Source organism: Salminus brasiliensis, chromosome 15 (assembly GCF_030463535.1).
Source record: "Salminus brasiliensis chromosome 15, fSalBra1.hap2, whole genome shotgun sequence".
In the NCBI taxonomy this organism is placed as follows: Eukaryota; Metazoa; Chordata; class Actinopteri; order Characiformes; family Bryconidae; genus Salminus; species Salminus brasiliensis.
Window position 1 is genome coordinate 33,591,579 of NC_132892.1, and position 23,080 is coordinate 33,614,658.

General features: G+C 38.5%; 3 protein-coding genes across 3 annotated transcripts; 2 read left to right on the forward strand and 1 right to left on the reverse strand.

Moving 5' to 3' along the window:
* Positions 1-1,287: 1,287 nt before the first annotated feature.
* Positions 1,288-7,372, forward strand: LOC140535570 (uncharacterized). Its single transcript, XM_072656967.1, has 7 exons — positions 1,288-1,351; positions 1,871-2,191; positions 2,284-2,364; positions 4,331-4,420; positions 6,329-6,442; positions 6,528-6,586; positions 6,888-7,372. Exons 1-7 carry the CDS (start codon positions 1,288-1,290, stop codon positions 7,047-7,049), a joined length of 891 nt encoding a protein of 296 aa, XP_072513068.1. The 3' UTR covers positions 7,050-7,372.
* A 1,314-nt stretch (positions 7,373-8,686) lies between these two features.
* Positions 8,687-14,744, forward strand: LOC140535571 (uncharacterized). Its single transcript, XM_072656968.1, has 7 exons — positions 8,687-8,732; positions 8,928-9,137; positions 9,596-9,937; positions 12,266-12,370; positions 12,467-12,580; positions 13,952-14,004; positions 14,322-14,744. Exons 1-7 carry the CDS (start codon positions 8,687-8,689, stop codon positions 14,742-14,744), a joined length of 1,293 nt encoding a protein of 430 aa, XP_072513069.1.
* A 2,502-nt stretch (positions 14,745-17,246) lies between these two features.
* Positions 17,247-22,530, reverse strand: LOC140535913 (polymeric immunoglobulin receptor-like). The gene is made up of 5 exons (XM_072657460.1): positions 22,381-22,530; positions 21,972-22,295; positions 21,183-21,524; positions 18,153-18,202; positions 17,247-17,926 (listed from the first exon to the last, which is right to left on the reverse strand). The coding sequence occupies exons 1-5, from the start codon at positions 22,424-22,426 to the stop codon at positions 17,759-17,761; spliced, it is 930 nt and encodes a 309-aa protein (XP_072513561.1). The 5' UTR covers positions 22,427-22,530; the 3' UTR covers positions 17,247-17,758.
* Positions 22,531-23,080: the final 550 nt, after the last annotated feature.

Here is a 23,080-nt window from a genome sequence, read left to right on the forward strand (position 1 = left end):
GAGGATCATATGCCTGTATTGGGCTGCCCATAAGAGACAAAATAGAAAAAAAGAGACGGGCAGCTCTTATCGGAGCTGAGCATGTGTTTTTCAGCTACTGGGTGGCAGATGTCACTGCCTAGCCTTGCACCAAATCTTAAAATGAACGTATACATGCCAGTGATACAAATATAGAGAGATAATAGAGATATAAGAGTCACTCCCCAGAGTGACTCAATGATATTGAGGTCAGGAGACTGAGATGGCCACTCCAGAACCATCACTTTGTTCTGCTGTAGCCAATGACCGGTCGACTTGGTGTTTTGGATCATTGTCATGTTGGAACGTACAAGTACGTCCCATGCTCAGCTTCTGGGCTCAGGAGTGCAAATTTGCCTCCAGTATTTGCTGATAACGTGCTGCATTCATCTTTCCTTCAACTTTGACCAAGTTCCCTGTGCCTTTGTAGCTCACAAATCCCCAAAACATCAGCAAACCACCTCCGTGCTTTACAGTAGGAATGGTGTTCCTTTCATTATAGGCCTTGTTGACACCTGTATTTCAGCTGATGTTATTTGTGGGTTTTTCTTTGTGTCCCGGACAATTTTCCTGGCAGTTGTGAACGATATTTTTGTTGGTCTACCTGACCGTGGTTTGGTTTTTACAGAGCCCCTGATTTTCCATTTGTTAATCACAGTTTGAACACTCCTGACTGGCATTATCAATTCCTTGGATATCTTTTTGTATCCCTTTCCTGTTTGATACAGCTCAACTACCTTTTCCCGTGGATCCGTTGACAATTAATTTGCTTTCCCCATGACTCACAATCCAGAACCGTCAGTGGCTGGATGAAAGATGCAAGAGTCTGTCTGGATCCCAGAAACTTACTCAGCTTTTATGCACACACACTGATTACAAGCAAACAGGTCACAGGTGAGGATACCTGTTACCTTTAGTAGCCATTCCAACCCATTTGTGTTAACTTCTGTGCATGTTATCACCCCAAAATCACCAGGGTATGTGAACTTTTGATCAGGGTCATTTGGATGTTTTTGGTTGTCATTATGATTTAAAAAGAGAAAACACAGTCATTTGACAATAAATGGCTTCACCCAACCACTAACCATGAGTGAAAAAAAGGTTTTTCTGTTATCATTCATATTTTCTGAAAAAAGGCCAAGAAAGCATAATTCTGCCAGGGTATGTAAACCTTTGAGCACAATTGTATGTAAGGAAATGCTAGTGGTTTGAACCAACCACTCTCTGCATCTTCAGCAGTCAGACGAACAGATAGAGGAAGTGATTAATATGGAGCACGAAACACTGTTCAGCATGTGGACACTTGTACTCTTCTTGCCCAGCTTACTTCCAGGTGAGTTTCCATTTTACTGCTCATGTTAATATTATAGGAGACAGTTTAATACCTTGTTATCATGTAATATCCTCTGTATAGAAGTATTGCCAATAGAATATGACTAAAATGAGCCTGTTAGCACCATGCTGCCTAATTCCAGGCGTGGGCTAGAGGGGTATAAAGCCACCCAGCATTGAGCTGTGGAGCAGTGGAAGAACTGTGTTCTCTGGAATGATGGATGGATTCAATACCTTTGGGATGAGCTAGGGAGTCTGGGATGAGGTGGGGTGGTGATCATCCAATATCCTGAACTTACAAATGCTTGCTGCTGATTGCAATCTAATTCTCATAACAATGCTCCTCCAAAAATCTAGTAGGAGGCCTTAATCCCTGGACAGACAGTTACTTCAACAAAAGCAGGATCAACTCTTTTTAATACCCTTGATTTCAGTCCAAGTGCTAATAATAATGGCACAAGGTGTATATGCTTTGCAGGGCTGTGAATATTTCAGTTTATTTTTATGTATGCATTTGCAGCTGGAGTCAGTGCTGTAACTCCTGTAACTGGATACAAAGGACATTCAGGTCAGATTAAATGCTCCTACAAGTCTGGATATGAGACCAATATAAAGTATCTCTGCAGAGGTGAATGTCCTTACTTGGGAACAAGAGACATCTCTGTTCAGTCTGGATCTGCTGCTAAAGATCTGAGATTCTCTCTGGAAGATAATACAACAGCCAGAGTCTTCACCGTTACCATCAATGATCTGAGAACAGAGGATGGAGGAAGATACTGGTGTGGGGTGGAGAGGTCTGGTCCTGATGATTACACAGAGATTCTGTTACATGTTAACACAGGTGAGCAGTTCTTGTAGGTCCAGTAGGATGTCAATGTTTGAAAGTTAATTAATTCTGTATGTTCTTTTAATGCTCATATTTTCACTTTTTAGATGCAGCTGTCTCCCACTCCACAGCTTCTCCGTCACCAGTGCAGACACAATTCACTTACCCACCTTATCGTTCTTCTACAGGTACGTGGTCTTTGATTGTCTGTCCTCACAAGAATATCCATTAGACCATTCATCACACCTTTTGCCTACAAACTGCTATCTAAATGTCACATTATACAGTGCCTCCAGGTAGTATTCAACCCCCCCCCATGTGCAATTAAGAGTCTTTTTCTGTAAATAATATTGTTTATTGCTTTTTTAATTCTTATTTATATTATGTATAGAGTGTAAATTATTTATCTAAATTTTTGTAACTGAGTGTCTTGCTATCCCTTTCTGCTGTTACTCTGGGAATTTCCCCACTGCGGGACTAATAAAGGACTATTTTATCTTATCTTATCTTAGTATTCAACCCCCTGCAAAAGTTGCAAATAAGTTAGAGCTTTCAAACTTTGAACAAGAGCAGCCTTTATTAACAGATGCATAAATATTACAAACAAAAAATATAAGTTGCTCAGTTAAATTATAATACATTTTAAACATAAAAATGTGGGTCAACCCAGGTTTACCCCCAGGTTTAATATTTTGTGGAAAAACCCTTGTTTGCAAGGTCTCTGGAGTCATCTTGGCCCACTCCTCCATGCAGATCTTCTCCAAGTTATCTAGGTTCTTTGGGTGTCTCATGTGGTGTCTCACCTTGAGCTCCTTCCACAAGTTTTCAATTGGGTTAAGGTCAGGAGACTGACTAGGCCACTGCAACACCTTGATGTTTTCCCTCTTGAACCAGGCCTTGGTTTTCTTGGCTGTGTGCTTGGGGTTGTTGTCTTATTGGAAGATGAAATGACGACCCATCTTAAGATCCTTGTTGGAGGGGCGAAGGTTCTTGGACAAAATTTCCAGGTAGGCTGTGCTATCCATTTTCCAGTGGATGTGGACCAGATGGCCAGGCCCCTTGGCTGAGAAACAGCCCCACAGCATGATGCTGCCACCACCATGCATGACTGTAGGGATGGTATTCTTGGGGTCGTATGCAGTGCCATCCTGTCGCCAAACGTCACGGGTGTAGTTGGCACCAAAGACCTCGATCTTGGTCTCAACAGACCAGAGAACCTTGACCCATGATCATAAGCAAACTGTAAACGAGCCTTGATATGGCGCTTTGAAAGTAAAGGTACCTTATGGGCTCGTCTGAAACAGCGACCATTGCGGTGGAGTATGTTACTTATGGTATTGACTGAAACCAATGTCCCCACCTCCGTGAGATCTTCCCAGAGCTCCCTCCTTGTTGTCCTTGGGTCAGCCTTGACTGTTCGGACAATCCTGGCCTCGGCATGGGAGGAAACTTTGAAAGGCTGTCCAGGCTGTGGAAGTACTGTTGTTGTCCCAATGCTGGAGAGAGGTAGGCCCACTCCTTGGAAAGGGTTTTGTACCCATTGCCAGCCTTGTGACCCTTTAAGCCAGGCCTAAATGTCTCCTTAGTCTTTCCCATGTTGACAATGTATGAGTGCTATTCACAAGTTTGGGGAGGGGCTTAAATAGTCAGAAAAGGCAGAAAAAACAGATAATTAATCCAAACATGTGAAGCTCATTGTTCTTTATGCCTCCATTACTTCTTAGTACTTGAGGGAACCAAACAGAATTCTGGTGGTTTGAGGGGTTGAATAATAATTGACCCTCTGAATAAACTTTTCACAATTTAAAAAAAACAACAAACAAAGAAATAACATTCTTTTTTGCTGCAGTGCATTTCACACGTCCAGGCTGATCTACAGTCCAAATGTTACAATGCCAAGTTAACTCCAAAAGTCAAAAATCTGCAGGGGGTTGAATACTACTTGGAGGCACTGTTTCTATAAAAGACAACACATCTCTAAATTAATTTTCAAAGAAAGCCAATGTAAAAATATGAGTGATTTTGTTTTATTGGTTAAAGCCAAAAATGAAGACAAAAGGGTTTTGCATGTCAGCAACGCTACATGCATATTACACCCATCTCTGCTTAGTCTCTATACCCTTCAGAATATCTGTCTTTGTTTCTATCTGATAGATCATGCTGATGTTATTTCTGACCTCCCCTCAACCTCTTCTTTATCAACTCTCACTTCAGTGCTCCTTGGACCCACACATTCACCAAAAGGTGGGTATTCTGTTACTCTTTGCCACATGGCCACTTGTTTGCTGTTGCATGGGGATTATACCTAACACTGATTGTAGTGAATGACTGATTGCTCTTCATGCACAATATTAAATATGGTCATTCACATTTATTTATATTTATAAAATATATAATTAATATGTATTAAGCCATTAAATGCACATTTCTGTATTGAGCACTCGTGTTAAAAACTTTAACACAGCATCAAAAGCTCAATTGTAAAAGGTGAATCAGCAGTAGGGCTGTACCTATCGGTAGTTTTTGGATTAGTCAATTTGGTCAATTTTTTCATCAATTAATCGAGTAATTGGATAAATCATACGTTTGTGTTTTTAAACCACTATATCAATAGTGTATAATGCAGCATGAAGGCTGTTATGTCTCACAAAAGGTTCATTCAGATTTAATAAATCTCAACTCTTACTAAATCAAAGTTTAAAACCTTTGGCCTATTGGCTCCAGAAGGAAACCCATTTAATCAACATCTCTGTAAAACATGATGTACATGGGAAAAAAAAACCGGAAAAAAAATAACAGCACATAATTTCCCAATCATCTCCAACAGTAAATCTATACGCTAATGAATGTAGTCATTCATGTAGTCATAAATGAATTTGTCCATCAGTTGCATTTATTATTACTACCTTATGGATGGGAAAGGCATGTTTTGAAATGTAACCTAGGCCACTTGGAGAAGTGAAGTTCATGTGAAGAGGCTTTCAATTCAGGTCCTGCAAAGTACTATTATAGTAGGCCAGGTCTGTTTTTACAGAATATACACTTTAGTGTCCGCAGCGTAAAATGGTCCCACACTCGCACTTAATTTTCCTTGATTGCTAAAATAAATCGCATCACCTTAAATCTTAGAAATGTGCGTCAGTTATACCAGTCCATGTAAAACAATGAGACTGGAGCTGTGCAGTAGTCTACAAGGCAGGAGTGTTGTAATAGCAGAGATACTTGAAATAGATAAACATTGGTGACATTAATTGTAATTTTTTGTAATCGAATTATACAAGTTACTTGAATAATAGTTACAGCCCTAATCAGTAGCTTATTCAAGCAGGTACTAAAGACCGAAGAGCTTCTCGGTGAACAAGATAAATAACATCAGATAATTGTAAAGGGTATTAAGAGAGTGAGTGTGTTTGTGGGAAAGCATCATGTTATTTTATTACAAAATTTAGGGCCTCAGGAAGGCTAGATTTGGTACTGTGGATCAAGCAACCTAGCAATGCTGCTGATAGGTGTAAAACACAGTACTACACACTCTACCATGAATACTACCACATTGCTGTTAGTGCCACCTAACTAGTGCCTACACAACACCGGTCATGTGATTAGAAACCGATCAGTGATGAATGCAATAAAGGAAGGCTTATAAAATATGTAGCATCTGGTTGGTTACAGGTTGTAGTTGTGCACCTACATGGTAGGTAGATTTAATAAAGTGAGTGAACCAATGAGGTATAGGTTTCTAATTAGGTTGCCAGTGAGTGTCATGTGGTGTTACTACCTTTTTGCATTAAGTCACACAAATTCACAGAGGACAGAAATTATGTTCTTTCAGCAACATGGTAAACACCAGATTCCTACACGAGACTACATAAAGTGCAGTGTGTAAACATCAGTGCAAACATGGCAAAGAATTATTTGACTAAACAGAACATAGGCCACCACTGCTCCTGCTGTCATGGCTTGGTGACCATTTAGGCCATGTTGCTATGCACTGTGGTTTGGGGAGTGTGAAGTGTTTCCCTTTTCAGTCTGCAGAGTGCCTCTTTAATAATCTCACTAGAGGACTGGTGCCACTGAATCATTGTAATAGAATTACAAGTTGTATCAGAAGCCTCTTTCTGTCAGTTTGGATAACAAGCTCAATCTTTAAAGCTTCTTTAGACTCTCTCATTTACATCACTGGAGGATTGGTTATCATGGTGGTCACTTTTCTGGTTGCTGTGATGGCACTTTACAAGCATAAGAAGAAAAACAAAAAGTCAAAAGGTACCAAATCCACACAAACACACACACACAGTAAGTAGCATATTTTATGTACGATTACAATACAACATATCTGGATGTTTTGCAGCCCCAGCTGAGATGTCCCCTCCAATGCCAGCCTCTCCAATAGCAGCCAACCCTAGAGAGGTAGAGGTCTTACGATTAGTGTTAATTCATCTCCCTCCAGTGGACAGTACTGAGGACTAAATGTTGTAATGGATCTTTTCTTTGGCAGAACATTTCTAAATCCACTGAAATCCCATCAGCAGAAAGTAGATGTGATTTAGAAATGGATACAGTACAGATAGCAGAGCTTTACACAAATGTCTAAATCACTGAATAACCAGTATTTAAAGCCTTGCCTTATTCTTTATCACATGTCCTTCAGTTATGTGATACTCTCTGTAAAAGACTACACATATTTACACCAATTCAAATTCTTCTTCAGGATGATGGCATCTACCAGGACACTGAAAAACAACAGCAGAAGCCTGCTATGGAGTCCACAGTCAACACAATATACTCTACAGCAGAAGAACCCGCTGATGCGCCAGTGTACTCCACCGTTAAAAAGCCAACTGATATTTATAGTACTGCCATTCTAGTTTAGCCAATTCCAAACAAATCACCATGGATGCACTGATTATCCATCAGTAGAGCTAAAGGCACCAACCAGCCTTAACCAGTGGTTAATCCGGGTAGGAGCCTAAGCAGAATCACCATCAGAGCAAGTCAGATAATTGTGGTTCTACTCTTGGAAAAAAGGGGGTAGTACAACTAGAGCTATTTGATTGTGTAAATGCATGCTATTCTAATTTTCTTACACCTAAATTAACGTGTTTATTATGGAAGACATAGCAGATCATTCAAAAAGGAAAATAAATTCCATTGGGTTGTGTTATTTTTCTCATCTTGATGATCAAGACTCATCAGTTCAGGGAAATATTAATAATAATTATTATATAATAGCTTTAAAAACAAAGAAATTAACAATGTAATCAAAGGTATGTGTAAAGGTTCACTTTTCCTCAAGTGCATCCATTTGTAAAATAAATAAATAAACACATTTTTGAATCAGCATTTACATGATGTATGTTTTGCTATATATAAGGTGTTTGGTAATTGAATCAACTACAATAACTGAGTGTGAGTCTGAGTGAGATCTCATGGGTTATAGGACTGCTGTTTAGAGTTTATGTAAAGGTGTCTAAAAACATGGGCCCATTTTCATATGATGTCCGTCAGTGGTCCGTTGGTTAGATCAGGTAGGCACTGTTTGCCACTGCTGGTCCCTTCTTGGACCATCCAGATAAATGTCATGTACAAGATCTAACTAGTTTTTGATCTTCTCAAAAAAAAAAAAAAAAACATTCTAAAAGAGACTTTTATTTTAGAAAATAAACTAAAACTAATATTACAAACAGCTGAAAATAAAATAATAATAATTTCTTATTTTTATTTAACGTATTAAACTAATTATTGAAGGATATTAAAAGTAAGAAATTAAAGGAAATAAGTAAAATGTTGGTGTAAAATGAGTAATAATATTGTAGGGGTTGTCGAATATTGATGAATAATACAACCACACAGAAAATAAAAAATTAAAGTGGACCGCCAGTTTTGCCATAAGTGAGCCAAAAGTGGTTCGCTATCCTCTTGATATCAGGGACATTTTCTCAACTTTTGTTTATGTGTGTAAGTAGATGGAACAGTTCAACGTTCCTATGTCAAAATTAGGGCTACATTAAAAAGACTGGATCTTTATGGGGACTGAAAACGTTTCCTGTATGTGCTGCATCTACGTGGCAGTAGAGATGAACTTCTAAAAGAGGGAAGTCAAGCATAGAACAGTACAGTACAGTATACAGTAATAGTATAAACGTCTGGAGCAGTCTGTAGTAAAACAGTACTGATAAACAGTGATGGCTCAAAGGGTGAGAAACAGAGTGAAGACTTCATGATCATTTGATTATATAGTATTTTAAAGGTTACAGTAACTGACTTGCTGTAACATGCCATGGCAAGAAGAACTCTCTCTCTCTCTCTCTCTATCTCTCTCTCTCTCTCTCTCTCTCTCTCTGTGGGTGCAAAAGGGAAATGAGCGTTCTCATTATTCTGCTCGGCTGAACCACAAACAGATGAACAGACAGACTCACCACAGACCCAGAAGCAGAGAAAGAGAAATGGTGATCTAAACTGCTAACAGTCTTTTATTGCTGATAGGGAGAAAATAACCTTAAAACTAACATGACTGTGAAGATCCTCCTCTTCTTCACTCTCTACCTGATGTCAGGTAAGAAACTGCACTTCTAAATAACCATCACGATCAGCTGTGGCAAATGAAGGCTTTACTTAGATGGACATTTGGTCTTTTTTAGTAGGTGGAGGGGCTTCCAGGGAAGTGGCAGGATATCCAGGAGGAGAAGTTCTCATTAAGTGTAAATATGAACAAGGTTACACATCAAAAAAAACTTCTGTAAGAGTTCAGGATTAAACTGTGCTGATCAGATCAAGACAGGAGTTAGTAATGAGTGGAAAAATCCTGGAAGATTCTCACTGTTTGATAACACCAGAGCTGCAGAGTTCTGGGTGTTGATCAGAGAGCTCACTGTGGAGGACTCTGGAACGTACCAGTGTGGAGTTGATATAGAGAAGTGGCTTGATAACTACACACCAGTGAAACTGAAGATAAGTGAAGGTGAGTATGCTTTTTAAAACACTGTAAGAGCACATCAACCCATCTGAAGAAGGCTTCAGAAGCTTTTAGCTTTAGCTAAGCTTTTTACATTTACATTTACATTTACGGCATTTAGCAGACACTCTTATCCAGAGCGACTTACAAAGTGCTTTGCTGTTTACCCAAGAAGAGCCTTAGCTAGTTAGAATAGACTAATAATTCAAAAGAAACCTCCAAGCTTAGACATTACTAAACACAAGACAATAAGGCGACCATAGAACTATTCGTCCAAGTACTCCAAGTGAGCTGATTTGTTGATAAAGTATCTGTCCTCCAATGAAGTGGCATAATATTAAGGGAGTCTTAATAAAGGGCAGATGTGACTGTTCTTTTAAAAGTCTATACACTTTTGAATAAACTGAGTATTATAAATATATTTATGACTGTATTTACTCATTAACTCAATTTATGATTGACAGAGCCATACCTTCAGAAGAGCATCACTGTGAATGGCCATGTAGGAGGAAGTGTGAACATCAGCTACAATTACCCACAATCCTTTAGCAGTAAGCCCAAGTTTCTCTGCAGGAGAGTGGGCTCTGTTGACTGTAATTATAACACATCAGTTAATGAGAGCAGAAGATGGATAAAGGAGGGGAATATTTCTCTGTTTGATGACCGAGCAAATCAGACCTTCACTGTGAACTTCAGCACTCTGACTGAGGAAGATTCTGGTGAATACTGGTGTGGAGCTGAATCAGACTGGGAATCTGATCATGGCTACAAAGTTTATATCACACAGATCAATCTCACAGTTACTGGTGAGTAGATATGACTTTAAACTATGGTTTATACTTTTAGATACTTTCTATTAAAAATGCTGATTATCTAGAAGGATCCTCTTTGCATTTCCTCATTGTAAAGTCATTGTACCTCTATATGGTGACTGATAGAGTTAATTATTCTCATGGGCAGTTTTTTTCCTGATCTAAATCAGAAACACATTCAACACCCAAAAACTATTGATCTATTTGAGGAGACTTTCTCCTCACAGCAGACAGCAGTCAGCATGTCTGAGCATTTACATCATTTACAGAAGTGAGAATAATGTATTTGCTATTTCAAGAACACCTGCCAATTACAGGAAATGTGATGTTTAGATGAGGAGAAGATGGTGATGAGTGATGGAGAAACCCCCATAGCTGTACTTTTTGGAGTTTATAACATGACACACATAAAAAAGGACTCAGGATTATCAATAATGATGGATAACATGCTTTTTAACATTCATTGGTTTAATTATTTAATTACCAACAATTGCTAAGCTATTGCTAAATGGTCACTAGGGTGCTAACTGGTTGCTATAGTATCCCAGGTGGTTGCTATGACACCAGGAAGTTGCTATAGTGTTGCTAGGTGGTTGATTTGGAGTTGCTAGGCAGGTGTTGGTGTTGCTACAGTAGTTTTAAGTGGTTGGTAGAGTGTTGCTGTTGCTGTGTATGGTGTCTTATTTCTGTGCAATGTGCAACTACAATAACACAATATTAGTATTTTGTAACCTCTAACACACTCTTTTACTGGGTGGTTTCTGTGGTGTTGCAAAGTGGTTGCTATGGTATTCCAGGTGGTTGCCATGGTGTTGATAAGTGGCTTTCTAGGTGGCTGCTATAATGGTAGTTGCTGCTATATATGGTAGTTGCTATAATGTTCTTAGCTGTTTGCTATGGAATCACTGGCAGTTGTGGTGTGGTTGCTACAGTATTTCAGATTTCAGATTTCTAATGTGTTGCTTAGTGGTTACTAGGGTGTTGCAAGGTGGCTGCTATGGTGTCCACGGTAATAGATATGGTGTATCATGCCATTGCAATACATATTACAAAATTGGGTAAGACAACATTTTTATTTTGTGCATTATTTGTAAGATCTTGTAGGGTGAATTCATCCGTTGTATCATCCCTTGCTGAAGAAACATCAGACTGCAGAGTTCCAAAGCCATGTCTAAATGCTGCTCATATGCAGTACATAAACATGTTTTTATTTGTGGCAATGAAAGATGCTACAGATTACAGCTAAAGATGCTGGTGGGAAATCATGAAGTACTACATTTAAACTGGGACACTCACTGGGAGGCAACTTCAGCAATAAATAAGGAATTTATCGTCCTTCATCCAGGACTAATTCATAAACTATTATATACAAACATTTCATTATTCATGAAGATAAACACATTTTTACAATTTTAAACCAAATCATAAAATCATATTTTAATCATCAGAACTAAAGCAACCAGCAACATCTTTATTTCATTACCATCAAACAGAACTTCACAGAACACAAAAGCTACCACATCTTTAACATCTAAAATCATCACAAATGCATCACTTAAAACAAAAAACACCTACAAGTAAAACAGCCAGGTATTCAACTATGGCCATTTGGTATGCAGTTTACTACCAATAAAACCAACCACACCTCAATCCCACCACTCATACACACAGAATTAATCCCTTACAGAGGCAATAAGTAAAGCATTTCTAAATAATTCTAACAGATCCCAGTAATTATGCCTGCCCATATGTGTCTGATTTAGAAACAATTGGCATCCTTAGAACATCAAACTAAAGATGAGGATGTTCAGTCCTAAGAGAAAAGATGCATGAAGCACATGCTTTTGATAACAATACACACCAGGAAGAACTTTAAACTGCAAGATTTATCACTTCTGTAAATCTAAACATTCATTACAGACCAAGATCAACCAGTAAAACCATCAGCCTCAGCCACAACAACCTCAAGTCCACAAGGCACAAAAGCCACCTCCTCCTCAACATCCTCAACATCAAGTACAGTAACCTCTTCATTTAAGACACCAACAGTGTTTTTATTGTATACATCATGGTAAAATAAGGTGATAAGGTGGTACAAAGAGTTATTTGAGTGATGATGCTACAAAAGAATATTTTTTGTAAAAGACGTATATAAAGAACCTTTGGAAAATAACCTTTATATTGATTTCTTTAAACTTGTAAATGCTGCTTCATACAAAAACAGTTATTTACAGAACTAAAACTGGTTCTTCTACAGCATTACTTAAAGAACCCTTTGTATCACCTTTATTCTTAAGACAATCTACCATATATTTTCTTTAGATCCAGATGTTCTACCGCAGTCCTCAACACCTACCAGTCTACTGACCAAAAAACCTCTCACACTCTCAACTTCTAAAACCGCATTGTCTTCCTCTTCTGTTGCAGGTGATTATAGAAAACACACACACACACACACACACACACCCCTCAATGAATCAAAAAGTGTCACTATCATTGTCAGATACAATTCTGTATCTTCAGGGGCAGCACCTTCAGCTTCCTTTGTGATCACCATCCTGGCTGTGATTCTGATGCTGGTTCTGATTGGACTCTTATTCTTCACAGTCACTCTCAGAAAGAGAAGGAACACTCAAGGTACCACCAAACCTATAAACATGGCACACACCCATGCATACTGGTTTACACATGTGGCAGGGACAGTGGTGTTTCACTATATGCTTAGTGTTTAGAGTGATGGCTATTGATCAGAGCATTGATAACAGGTTTGATAACAGTGTCTGCTAAGATGTTGGGCCCTTTATAATAGCTCTTAATCCTCTTGCTGCAGAATGGCCAACCCTGAGCTCTAACACTGTTAAGATTGGATATGCAAAGAATGCATTTAATTGTATAAGTCGTGTAAAAATAAAATTACAATAGGTACTTAATAAGTTACCTTATTAATGTTTAGAAATGAAAAAAATATTTTTGACATACCTTATATGTCCAAATGTTTGTAGACACTCCTTCTAATGAACACATGTAGCTACTTTAAATTGCACTTATTGCTGATACAGATGTGCAAATGCACACAAGCACACACAGCTTGTCAAGCCCCAGGTGTGGGCCTGTTATATATGTTGTATTAAATCCCCCCAGCATTGAACTGTAGATATGTGGAATGATGTGGCTCTATCCAATACTTTTGAGATGAGTTGGGAGGTCAGGAGGGTGGTGATCATCCAACATTCTACCCTCACTATTTCTCTCGTCACTGAACCCAATCAAATCCTTACAGCAATGCCAAGATCTAGTAGAAAGTCCTGTATGTCTTCTTATTAAGAAAGTGTATCTGGAGTGTTTAGTGGCTATTCTCCTGCACAGAAGTGATGTTTAATGTAAACCTAATAAACAAAAAAGCAGTTTTACTGATCAGGCCAAACGCTATGATGGGACTCCATCCAATACTATTGGGATGAGCTGGAGAGTTGCAGTCAGAGCCTAATGCTCAATAAAATCCTTACAGCAATGTTCTAAAATCAAGCAGATGCGGTATTAGTGGGCAGCTGAAGATGCTTGAAGGAGAATGCTAAATACTAATCCTGTTATGTCAGCAAATGCACACCTGCACTGGCTAGCATCGTCCACACTGAGTGACAGGGGAGATGGCTGTGGCATCACCAGGGATTAAACAGACAATCTGATCATAGGCTCACTGCTTATATTGCTAAGTCACTATTAAGTACAGTAGACTGATATTTGATGTTGAGATATTTGCTCATGCTAAAAGTGTTAGCTGATGGTGTAGAAAATACTTCACTAGGCCTCAGTGGACCATCATGTAGAGATGCTGCCACCTGCTGGCTGTAAATGAACAGGATAACTAGAGTAAGACTAGACTGGCAACATCAACATCATGAATCACACAACATGCTTATTTGTGAAGTCACTGATATCATTAATATCATATTTATACATCACATTAATTAATGAGTGATTTAATGTTAGGAAATTCTTTTTCCTCAGATCCAGCATCAACCCAAGACCAGTCCATCCCAAACTCTTTAAATAACTCCAAGGTGAGTCATGACTGCATTTTAAAGCCTCCACAAGAACCCACTAGTGCTGCCTAGTAATACAGCATTGTTGGTTGTTTGAAACGTGGCTGACCCTACATGTATCAGAGGGGGAATGTGCTTGTCCACACTCTTCAAGTGTCAGGAGCATTGTAAGTGATAGTGGAGTCCTAGTGAATGGGAGGGTTAATAATAATAATAATAATAATAATAATAATAATGTTGTCAGAAGTGCTGAGACAGCTTCATACCTTACCTTTATACCTTCATTACATATTCCAAAAAATATCTGTTTGATTTTCTGAAACCTCTGTTCTCAGATTTCCCATACAGTCTACGACTATGAGGAGATTGAAGACACTAGACGCCCTCCTGCCTCAGACACGGGAGTTTACACTGTCTACTCTACTGCCCACCTGCCCACAACCCCCGCAAATACTACTCAAACTGCATATGATAACGTTCAGCTGCCCACAAGCCCCTTTAATTTTTCAAATCCTGTTTACTCTACAGCGCAACAACTAAACCCTCCTGATCAGGACATTTACTCCACAGCTCAATTACCCATAAGCCTATCTGATTCCTCAGAAAATGACACCCATCATTCAGCTGGGAAATCTGCTGAAGATCCAGCTTACGCCATTGTGAATTTCAGCAAGAATGATGCAGTTACTACTGCAAACATCAACAAGGAGGACTCATGTGACTATGCCATTGTCAAGCATGTTAGTGGAAGTGACTAGGTTAGCATGTAGCACTTTTATTCTGGTTCATTTTAATCTGACAGTTCTTTACTGTTGTCAAATGTCAATATTTCAGGATGAATTGATTAATAGAAATACTCCAAAATGACATGGAATAAAATCTGTTTACATTGCCCTACATTTAGGGTAAAGAAAGCTTTTTACTTCTCTAAAGTTGCTACTTTGGAGATTTTCTTTGAGGCTTTTTAGTCACAGTGATGGGTGATGTGCTCTTCTTTGTTTAATGTAATGTTCAATCAATGAAGGCATATTTCTGTGTTTTATATTTCAAAGAAACTGGAAAATGAAAAGAAAAAAATTGTCATTTTATTCTTATAAACACTTTAAACATACATCAGAAAAATGAGTGAATAGTGTTTATAGTGTTTTTCAACATTTCTTCAGTGAGTCAATGTGCACAGATATGTTTAGAGCTGTTATCATAATTGTATTTTTAAATGGACATAACTGGAAAATTCTCACTCATGCTGTTGAACATCTTCCTGTTGTGGCAATGTTTCCTCTAGGTGGCAGTAAATATACCTCAGCCCAGACCAAAACACAACTGGGGACACAACACTAACTACTACTTTATATTAAGACTTTATAAAGAAGTTATAAATTGATCATAGGTATTATTAATGTCATTGACAAGGTCATACTTCACATTAAATCATTGCTGACACGTTATAACTAACTATAAGGATAAGTTTTTCAATCAGGACCATCACAAAAATCCAAAGGACTGCACTACTGGAAAGAGTTTGAGCCGCCCCACATAGTTAACAAGCTAATTTTGTATTTATAGAAGATATTAAGATGAAAATAAAATAAATAAATAAATAAATATTAGATATTAATATTTTAAATATAAAATATTTAAATTTTATATTTCATCCTAGCATATTAAATATTAATAAATAAATAATAGTAGCAAACTTTATATGAAATGTATATTTGTGTCCCGGGTGGGTTATGTGTGTAAAATGTTCACAGTTCACAGTGTGCTAGATATCATATATATGTTACATATGTTACATATTTCTTTATTGTGATGCTGGAAGCACGATGAACATGTGCAGTGGTGGGAGATACTGACCTTCACTTATCTTCAGTTTCACTGGTGTGTGATCATCAAGCCACATCTCTATATCAACTCCACACTGGTACGTTCCAGAGTCCTCCACAGTGAGCTCTCTGATCAACACCCAGAACTCTGCAGCGCTGGTGTTATCAAACAGTGAGAACCTTCCTGTATTTTTCTACTCATTTCTAACGCCTGTCCTGATCTGATCAGCACAGTTTGTCCATGAACTCTTACAGAAGTACTGTTGCTGAGTATTTTCTCTCATATTTACACTTGATGAGAACTTCTTCTCCTGTATATCCTGCCACTTCCCTGGAGGCCCCTCCACCTACTCAAAGAGACCAAATGTCCATCTAAGTAAAGCCTTCATTTGACACAGCTGATTGTGATGGTTATTTAGAAGTGCAGTTTCTTACCTGACACCAGGTAGAGGGTGAAGAAGAGGAGGATCTTCACAGTCATGTTAATTTGAAGAGTATTTTCTCTAGATCAACATTAAAAGACTGTTAGCAGTTTAGATCACCATTTCTCTTTCTCTGCTTGTGGGTCTGTGGTAAGTTTTAGTCTGTTCATCAGCTTGTGGTTCAGCCGAGCAGAACGAAGATGACGCCCATTTCCCTTTTGCAACCACAGAGAGAGCTGACCTGTCACTGTTTTAGAACTACTTTCACCCATAAACACACAGGATTATTTCAAGTTGAGGAAATGTTGTAATTCATCTAAACCTAAAGCCTGTTCTTAATGTGGGTTCCACATTTTAGACCTGAATAACACATTTAAATGGAGATTACTGTGATTCTCTTCAATAAATACATTAGAGTAATTACAGAACATTCAGCAGATCTTAAATTTGTGTTAATATAAGGTCATCAATAACAGTGCATGATGTGGAGGACCAATTACCCTATCCTGTTCATGTCTTTGATAGTGCCCCCAACACTAGAAGGGTGATAATTAGCAGGTTTCCTCTGACACATGTGAAGACAGCCACTGCCTCTTGCTGATCCACATTAGAAGGCTGGCCCGGCTCCTCAGCTTTACTACAACAGTACCTGTGTTGACCAACATCACACTAGTACTGATGTGGGGAGGAAGTTCAGGAGGAGGGCAATGATAAATAATTAATTATCAGTAATAGTTTTTGAAACAGCAGGTTTTGATAAGTATGTTGTTACACCTTGCACTGCAGATGTTCTCCCTTGTGAGTTGATGTATGCTTGTTCTCATGTTTATACATTTGCAAGAAAAATAAATAAATACTTCCAGTGTATCAACATTTTCATGATATATTTTTGTTTTTATTATATTTTTCCATATAATCTATAATAGTATATCATTACAGAACAACACTTTTGAAACTTGGATTGTATGAATAAACAAAATAAATACAATTTATAAGACTTTCATAATGTTAGTTTCAAAATGGAAGTAAAATATGATGCACAAAATAATATATTACATTACACACAAACCCATCAGGAGAAAAGTACACATTCAGAACACATAAGAAAATGTTCTGGGCCTGCATCTCTTCAATCCCACCAAAGCATGAGTGTAAGCATGTGTTTCCAGAGCAGTGGACAACCTTCATTGCAGTGCCCAGGGAGCAGAGAGGGTTAAGGGCCTTGATCAAGGGCCCTACTGTGACAGCTTAGCAAACCTGGGCATTAACTCCATAACCCTGTCATGAACAGTGCTCTAACCACTGAGCCACCACAGGATGGAAAAACAAACAAACACTCCCCTGCCCAGTTTTACCATTTCTTCTCCCAATCATGCCTCATCTAATTTACAAATGGATTTATATGATGTGGGTTGAGGCAGGGTGTAGTCAACACTGTAAAAGATGCTGGTTGCTAGTTTTGGCTTTACTGCTAGATAATTTATGTGGAATAACCAGTAGAGTGGGTGAGTTGTTTGGGCTTTGCTAAGGCAGGGTGGTAGTGCAGTATAAGGTTAATTCAGTAGGTTCATCAATAGTGGAGTAGATTGGTGCATCATTGGGTCCCTCAGCTGGAGAAGAGATTGTGGTAAATGGGGACTTCATAGCAGGCCCCTGCTGTTGTTTGTCAATCTCCTGGTAGATGCCGTCATTCTGCAGATAAACTTGCATCAGTTTCACATAATTGAGAAAAAAAGCAATAATGATCAGGGATTCATTTGTGTAAAATCCATACTGTATTCTTTACTAAATAATATCTACTTAGTGCAGATGTGATTTCAGTGGATTTAAAAATGTTCTGCAAGAGAACATTACAGCATTTAGGTCCAGTAGTGTCCACTAGAGGGAGATAAAGTAGCAGTGATCATAAGACACCTACCTCTTTAGGGCTGGTTGGCATTATGTTTAAAGTGGTCATCTTAACTGGGGCTGCAAAACATTCAGATGAATTGTATTATAATTAGACATGTGATGTTTGCTGTGTGCTTGTGTGTGTGTTCAGATTTGATACAGGTTGACCTTTTGACTTTCTTGTGCTTGTAAAGTGCTGCCATTGCAACCAGATAAGCATGAACATGATGACCAAACCTCCAGTGATGTAAATAAGAAGGTCTAAAAAAAATTTAGAGACTAGACAATTAATCTCAATCTGACAGAAAGAGGTTTTACAGTATTTATCATTGTAACTTTCTATTACAATGATTCAGTGGCTGATTTATCATCCAAGTCGAAAGATTTGCATCAACAGTTGTCTCTTTCACAACTCCAGTTTAGTTTTAATATATGTGTGGTTCTGTACATGTACAAGTTTTTACATTCTATCCACTAGAGGGATATTTGAATACAGTGTGGTATTCTCTGAAATTTCTAAATGTTCCAGTCCAGAACAGCTAATAAGAATATAAAACACTGTTACATTTCTCTAAATGCAGTCTGTCTGAGCAAATTAATAAACTGCTAAAGCAGTTGATACACTGCATTTACAGCAATGTTGTATAAAGACGCTTGTGTTAAACATATGGATCAGTTACATTTGACATATACACTGATCAGCCAGAACATTACCACCACTGAAGGGTTAAGTGAACATCTTTATCTACATATATACATAAAGGTCCCACATCACAACTTACAGCACTACAGCAGATCTTGGTGGCAGACACCATAGGACACCTTTATAGATCTTGTGGAGTTCATGATTTGGAATGATCAGATTCAAAAAGAAAAGTATCAAACTAAAATATATTTATAAAAAATACAATGTTGTAATTCTGACAGCTTGGTAAGCATTTGATTCCAAAAGCAAGACCACAGGAGCTCAAGGTCATGCATGGATAATAAATGATGGTAGACAGGAAACAATGAGCGTAAAAAACTCCATGTCTTTTATTTCTTTCTTACTTTGTATGTAGGTTTAGTTATTTATTTTAATAATTGAATCACAATCACCTAAGCAGAAATTCAGTATTAGAGACCTTTGAAGAACCTCTAGTGGGATTATTAAAGAGCAACTCTGCGAACTGAAAAGGGAAATACTTCACACTCACCAAACCACAGTGCATAGCAACGCGGCCTAAATGGTCACCAAACCATGACAACAGGAGCAGTGGTGGCCTATGTTCTGTTTAGTTGAGTTATTGTTTGCTATGTTTGCATGGTCCTGAAGGAACATAATTTCTATCCACTGAGGACTTGTACTTGACTTGACCTGATACGAATGAGCAAGGCCATATAATTGAGTACGGACACGTCCATACCAATATCCTGTGACTACTGAAAGGTCCCATGCAGTAATAATAATTAAAAAATAACAGCAGCCCATCAGGGGCTAGTCAATGTATTTGTTATAGAAACGATTAACAGTCCCACCTCTCTACATCACATCAACAACAGGAATTTTCTTGCTATTTCTTGTTAACGTGTGAGAAACTGTGGTTGTGAGAGGCATTAAAGCTCTCTTGGTTTGTCCGACATTGTACTTAGAGGCGTCAACTTGACTGAGGCTGCAAAACATCCATATAAATTGTATTAGTTATAATATGCAATTTGTCCTGTGTGTGTGTGTTTGCATTTGCTGCTTCTTAATAGCAGCACTATAGCAATCAATCAGCAGTGCAATAGAAACCACTTAGGATGTCATAGCTTCCACTTATCAACATCAAAGGAACCATTATAAGAATCACTTAAAAACCATAGAAAATACACAGCAACATCATAGAAACTGCTTAGTAACACTTCTGCAACTACCTAACACCACTATGTCAACTACCGAGCAAACACTTAGCAACATCATAGCAACCACCTAGCAACACTGTAGAAACACCACTTTGCAACACCACATCAACCACCTGAGATAACAAAGCACTGCCCTGGCAACAACTTAGCAGGTTTCACAGTTTACAGTTTCACCCTAGTGAACATGTAGCAACTGCCTAGTAAGTTCCTGGAAGAGGGAACTACATCAGCTACACAACCGTGTAGAATGCAGGTGTTAGCTGCAGGTGACTGTGTGAATGTGTGTTTGCAGAGAGAGGAGGGTTTAGTGGTTATATCACATATTTATTTAATAAGAAATTAGATTTTCTTTAGAGGCCAAGGACCATCCTGTATGTGTCAGGACATGTTTTCTCAATAAAATAAAACCGTAGTTCTATGTAGCTCATGGAGTTTCTCCATCACAATACCTGTCTCTCCCAGTGAAATCAATCGATGAACCCTCTGAATCTCAAATGACTCCCACATGCTCATCATCAGTCAATAGCCAGTCAGCCTCACATTCTCTCTCACCTGAGTGCTGATTTCTCACATATGTGTTACACTTCACTCTGTGTGTATAAGCTTATCCATTTCACCTTGGTTTTGTGTGAAGTGTTGCATTAACCCTGCTCTGTACAAACTGCCTGGTCTGTTATCATTATTATCTGAGAGCGTCTGGATTTTGCAGCACTACATTCTCTTTGTATAGTTTGTCTAGTGCTGTTTGTATAAACAGGTATTTATGAGACAGTCAGGACATTACTCTCAGTTCTGTAAGTGCTGTACATGTTCAGACATGCTAATTGCTATCGGCTAGGAGAAGAAAGTCTACCCAGATAGATTAGTAATACTTGGGTGTTAAATCAGTCCCTTGTTTCAACATTGTTTCCAGTTATAGATCAGAAGGAAGAAAATTATGTCTGTAGGAATACTTTTCTTCATATCTGGAGGCCACACTGCTTAATTCATCTATACCCAGTAATGTGATCTCAGTCATATAGTGGTATATAGTCGTACTGCACAACCCTGTATAAGTATAATGACAGTAAAGATGAACTGAAATGAATTGAATGATCCCTCTAGATTATCAACATATTCAATAGAAAGTGTGTGAAATTATAAACCATAACTTAAATGAATCATATCTACTCACCAGTAACTCTGAGGTTGATCTGTGTGATATAAACCTTGTAGCCATGATCAGATTCCCAGTCTGATTCAGCTCCACACCAGTATTCACCAGAATCCTTATTGGTCAGGTTGTTGATGGACACAGTGAAGGTCTGCTGTGCTTGGTCATCATACAGAGAGAATTTCCCCTCCTTTATCCATCTTCTGCTCTCATTAACAGATGCTTTATAATTACAGTCATCAGAGCCCACTCTCCTGCAGAGAAACCTGGGCTTACTGCTGGAGGATTGTGGGTATTTGCAGCTGATGTTCACATTTCCTCCAACATCACCATTCACAGTGATGCTCTTCTCATGGTCTTGATCTGTCAATCATAAACAGTCAGATGATGAAGCTAACTATACCCCACATAGTTTATTCAGAAGTCAGAACACTCCTAAAAGAACAGTCACATCTGCTTTTGGTTATGAATCCTCCCGTTTCATATAATGTCACTTCTCTGGAGGTCAGACCCTTCATCAAGAGTATCTTCAGCTCATTGTGAAGAATAGAAGGTAGAAGCAGGGAGCGTGTGTATAGGTGTGCATTACTGGCTGACACATTTATGAAAGGGAAGCTCATATTCAGAGTTTCTAAAAATAGATAAACATTTACTTTAGTAATGGAAACTAGACACAGTGCTAATAAGATCTGAAGTCTGGGGAAACTAAAGGAAAATAAGAGATATATCAGATCTGCAAACAGCATAGTCAGTGTTAATGATGCTGGAAGTTTGGGACGATGAATATGTTCAGTGGTGGGAGATACTCACCTTCCTTTATCTTCAGTTCCACTGGTGTGTAGAGGTCTTTGTTCCAGTCAATATCAACTCCACACTGGTACGTTCCAGAGTCCTCCACAGTGAGCTCTCTGATCAACACCCAGAACTCTGCAGCGCTGGTGTTATCAAACAGTGAGAATCTTCCTATATTTTTCCACTCATTACTAACTCCTGTGCTGATCTGATCAGCACAGTTTGTCCATGAACTCTTACAGAAGTACTTTTTATTTGATGTGTAGCTTCTCTCATATTTACACTTGATGAGAGCTCCTCCTCCTGGATATCCTGTCACTTCCCTGGAGGCCCCTCCACTTACTAAAAGAGACCAAATGTCCATCTAAGTAAAGCCTTCATTTGACACAGCTGATTGTGATGATTATTTAAAAGTGCAGTTCCTTACCTGACATCAGGTAGAGAGTGAAGAAGAGGAGGATCTTCACAGTCATGTTAGTTTGAAGTGTATTTTCTCCAGATCAACATCAAAAGACTGTTAGCAGTTTAGATCACCATTTCTCTTTCTCTGCTTGTGGGTCTGTGGTGAGTTTTAGTCTGTTCATCAGCTTGTGGTTCAGCTAAGCAAAATAATGAGGACGCCCATTTCCCTTTTGCACAGAGAGAGATCTCTTTGCTTACCATGTTGTGAACTAGTTACAGAAACAGTAATCAGTCAGATGCTGTAACCTTTAACATACTTTCTCTACACAGTTGATCAAATGATCATGAAGTATTTACTCTGTTTCTCGTCCTTTGACCCATCACTGTTTTTCAGAACTACTATTTTACTACACACTGCTCCTATAGACTGCTTCTATAGTAGTCTATAGGACATATATAGACTGCACTGTATACTGTACTGTACTGTACTCTGCTTGACTTCTCTCTTTTAGTAGTTCATCTCTACTGCCATCTAGAGTGCAGCACATACAGGAAAAACAGTCCTGTAGCATTAATTAGTATTCTCAGTGTAAATATGATTGGGGTGATTGCTGCGAAATGCTTCCTTCACACATACACAAAAAGTATTCTTCTGTTGTCCTTGATATTGAACCACTGACCACTGTTGGCCCACTTATGGTAAACCTGGTGGTTCCCTGAAATAT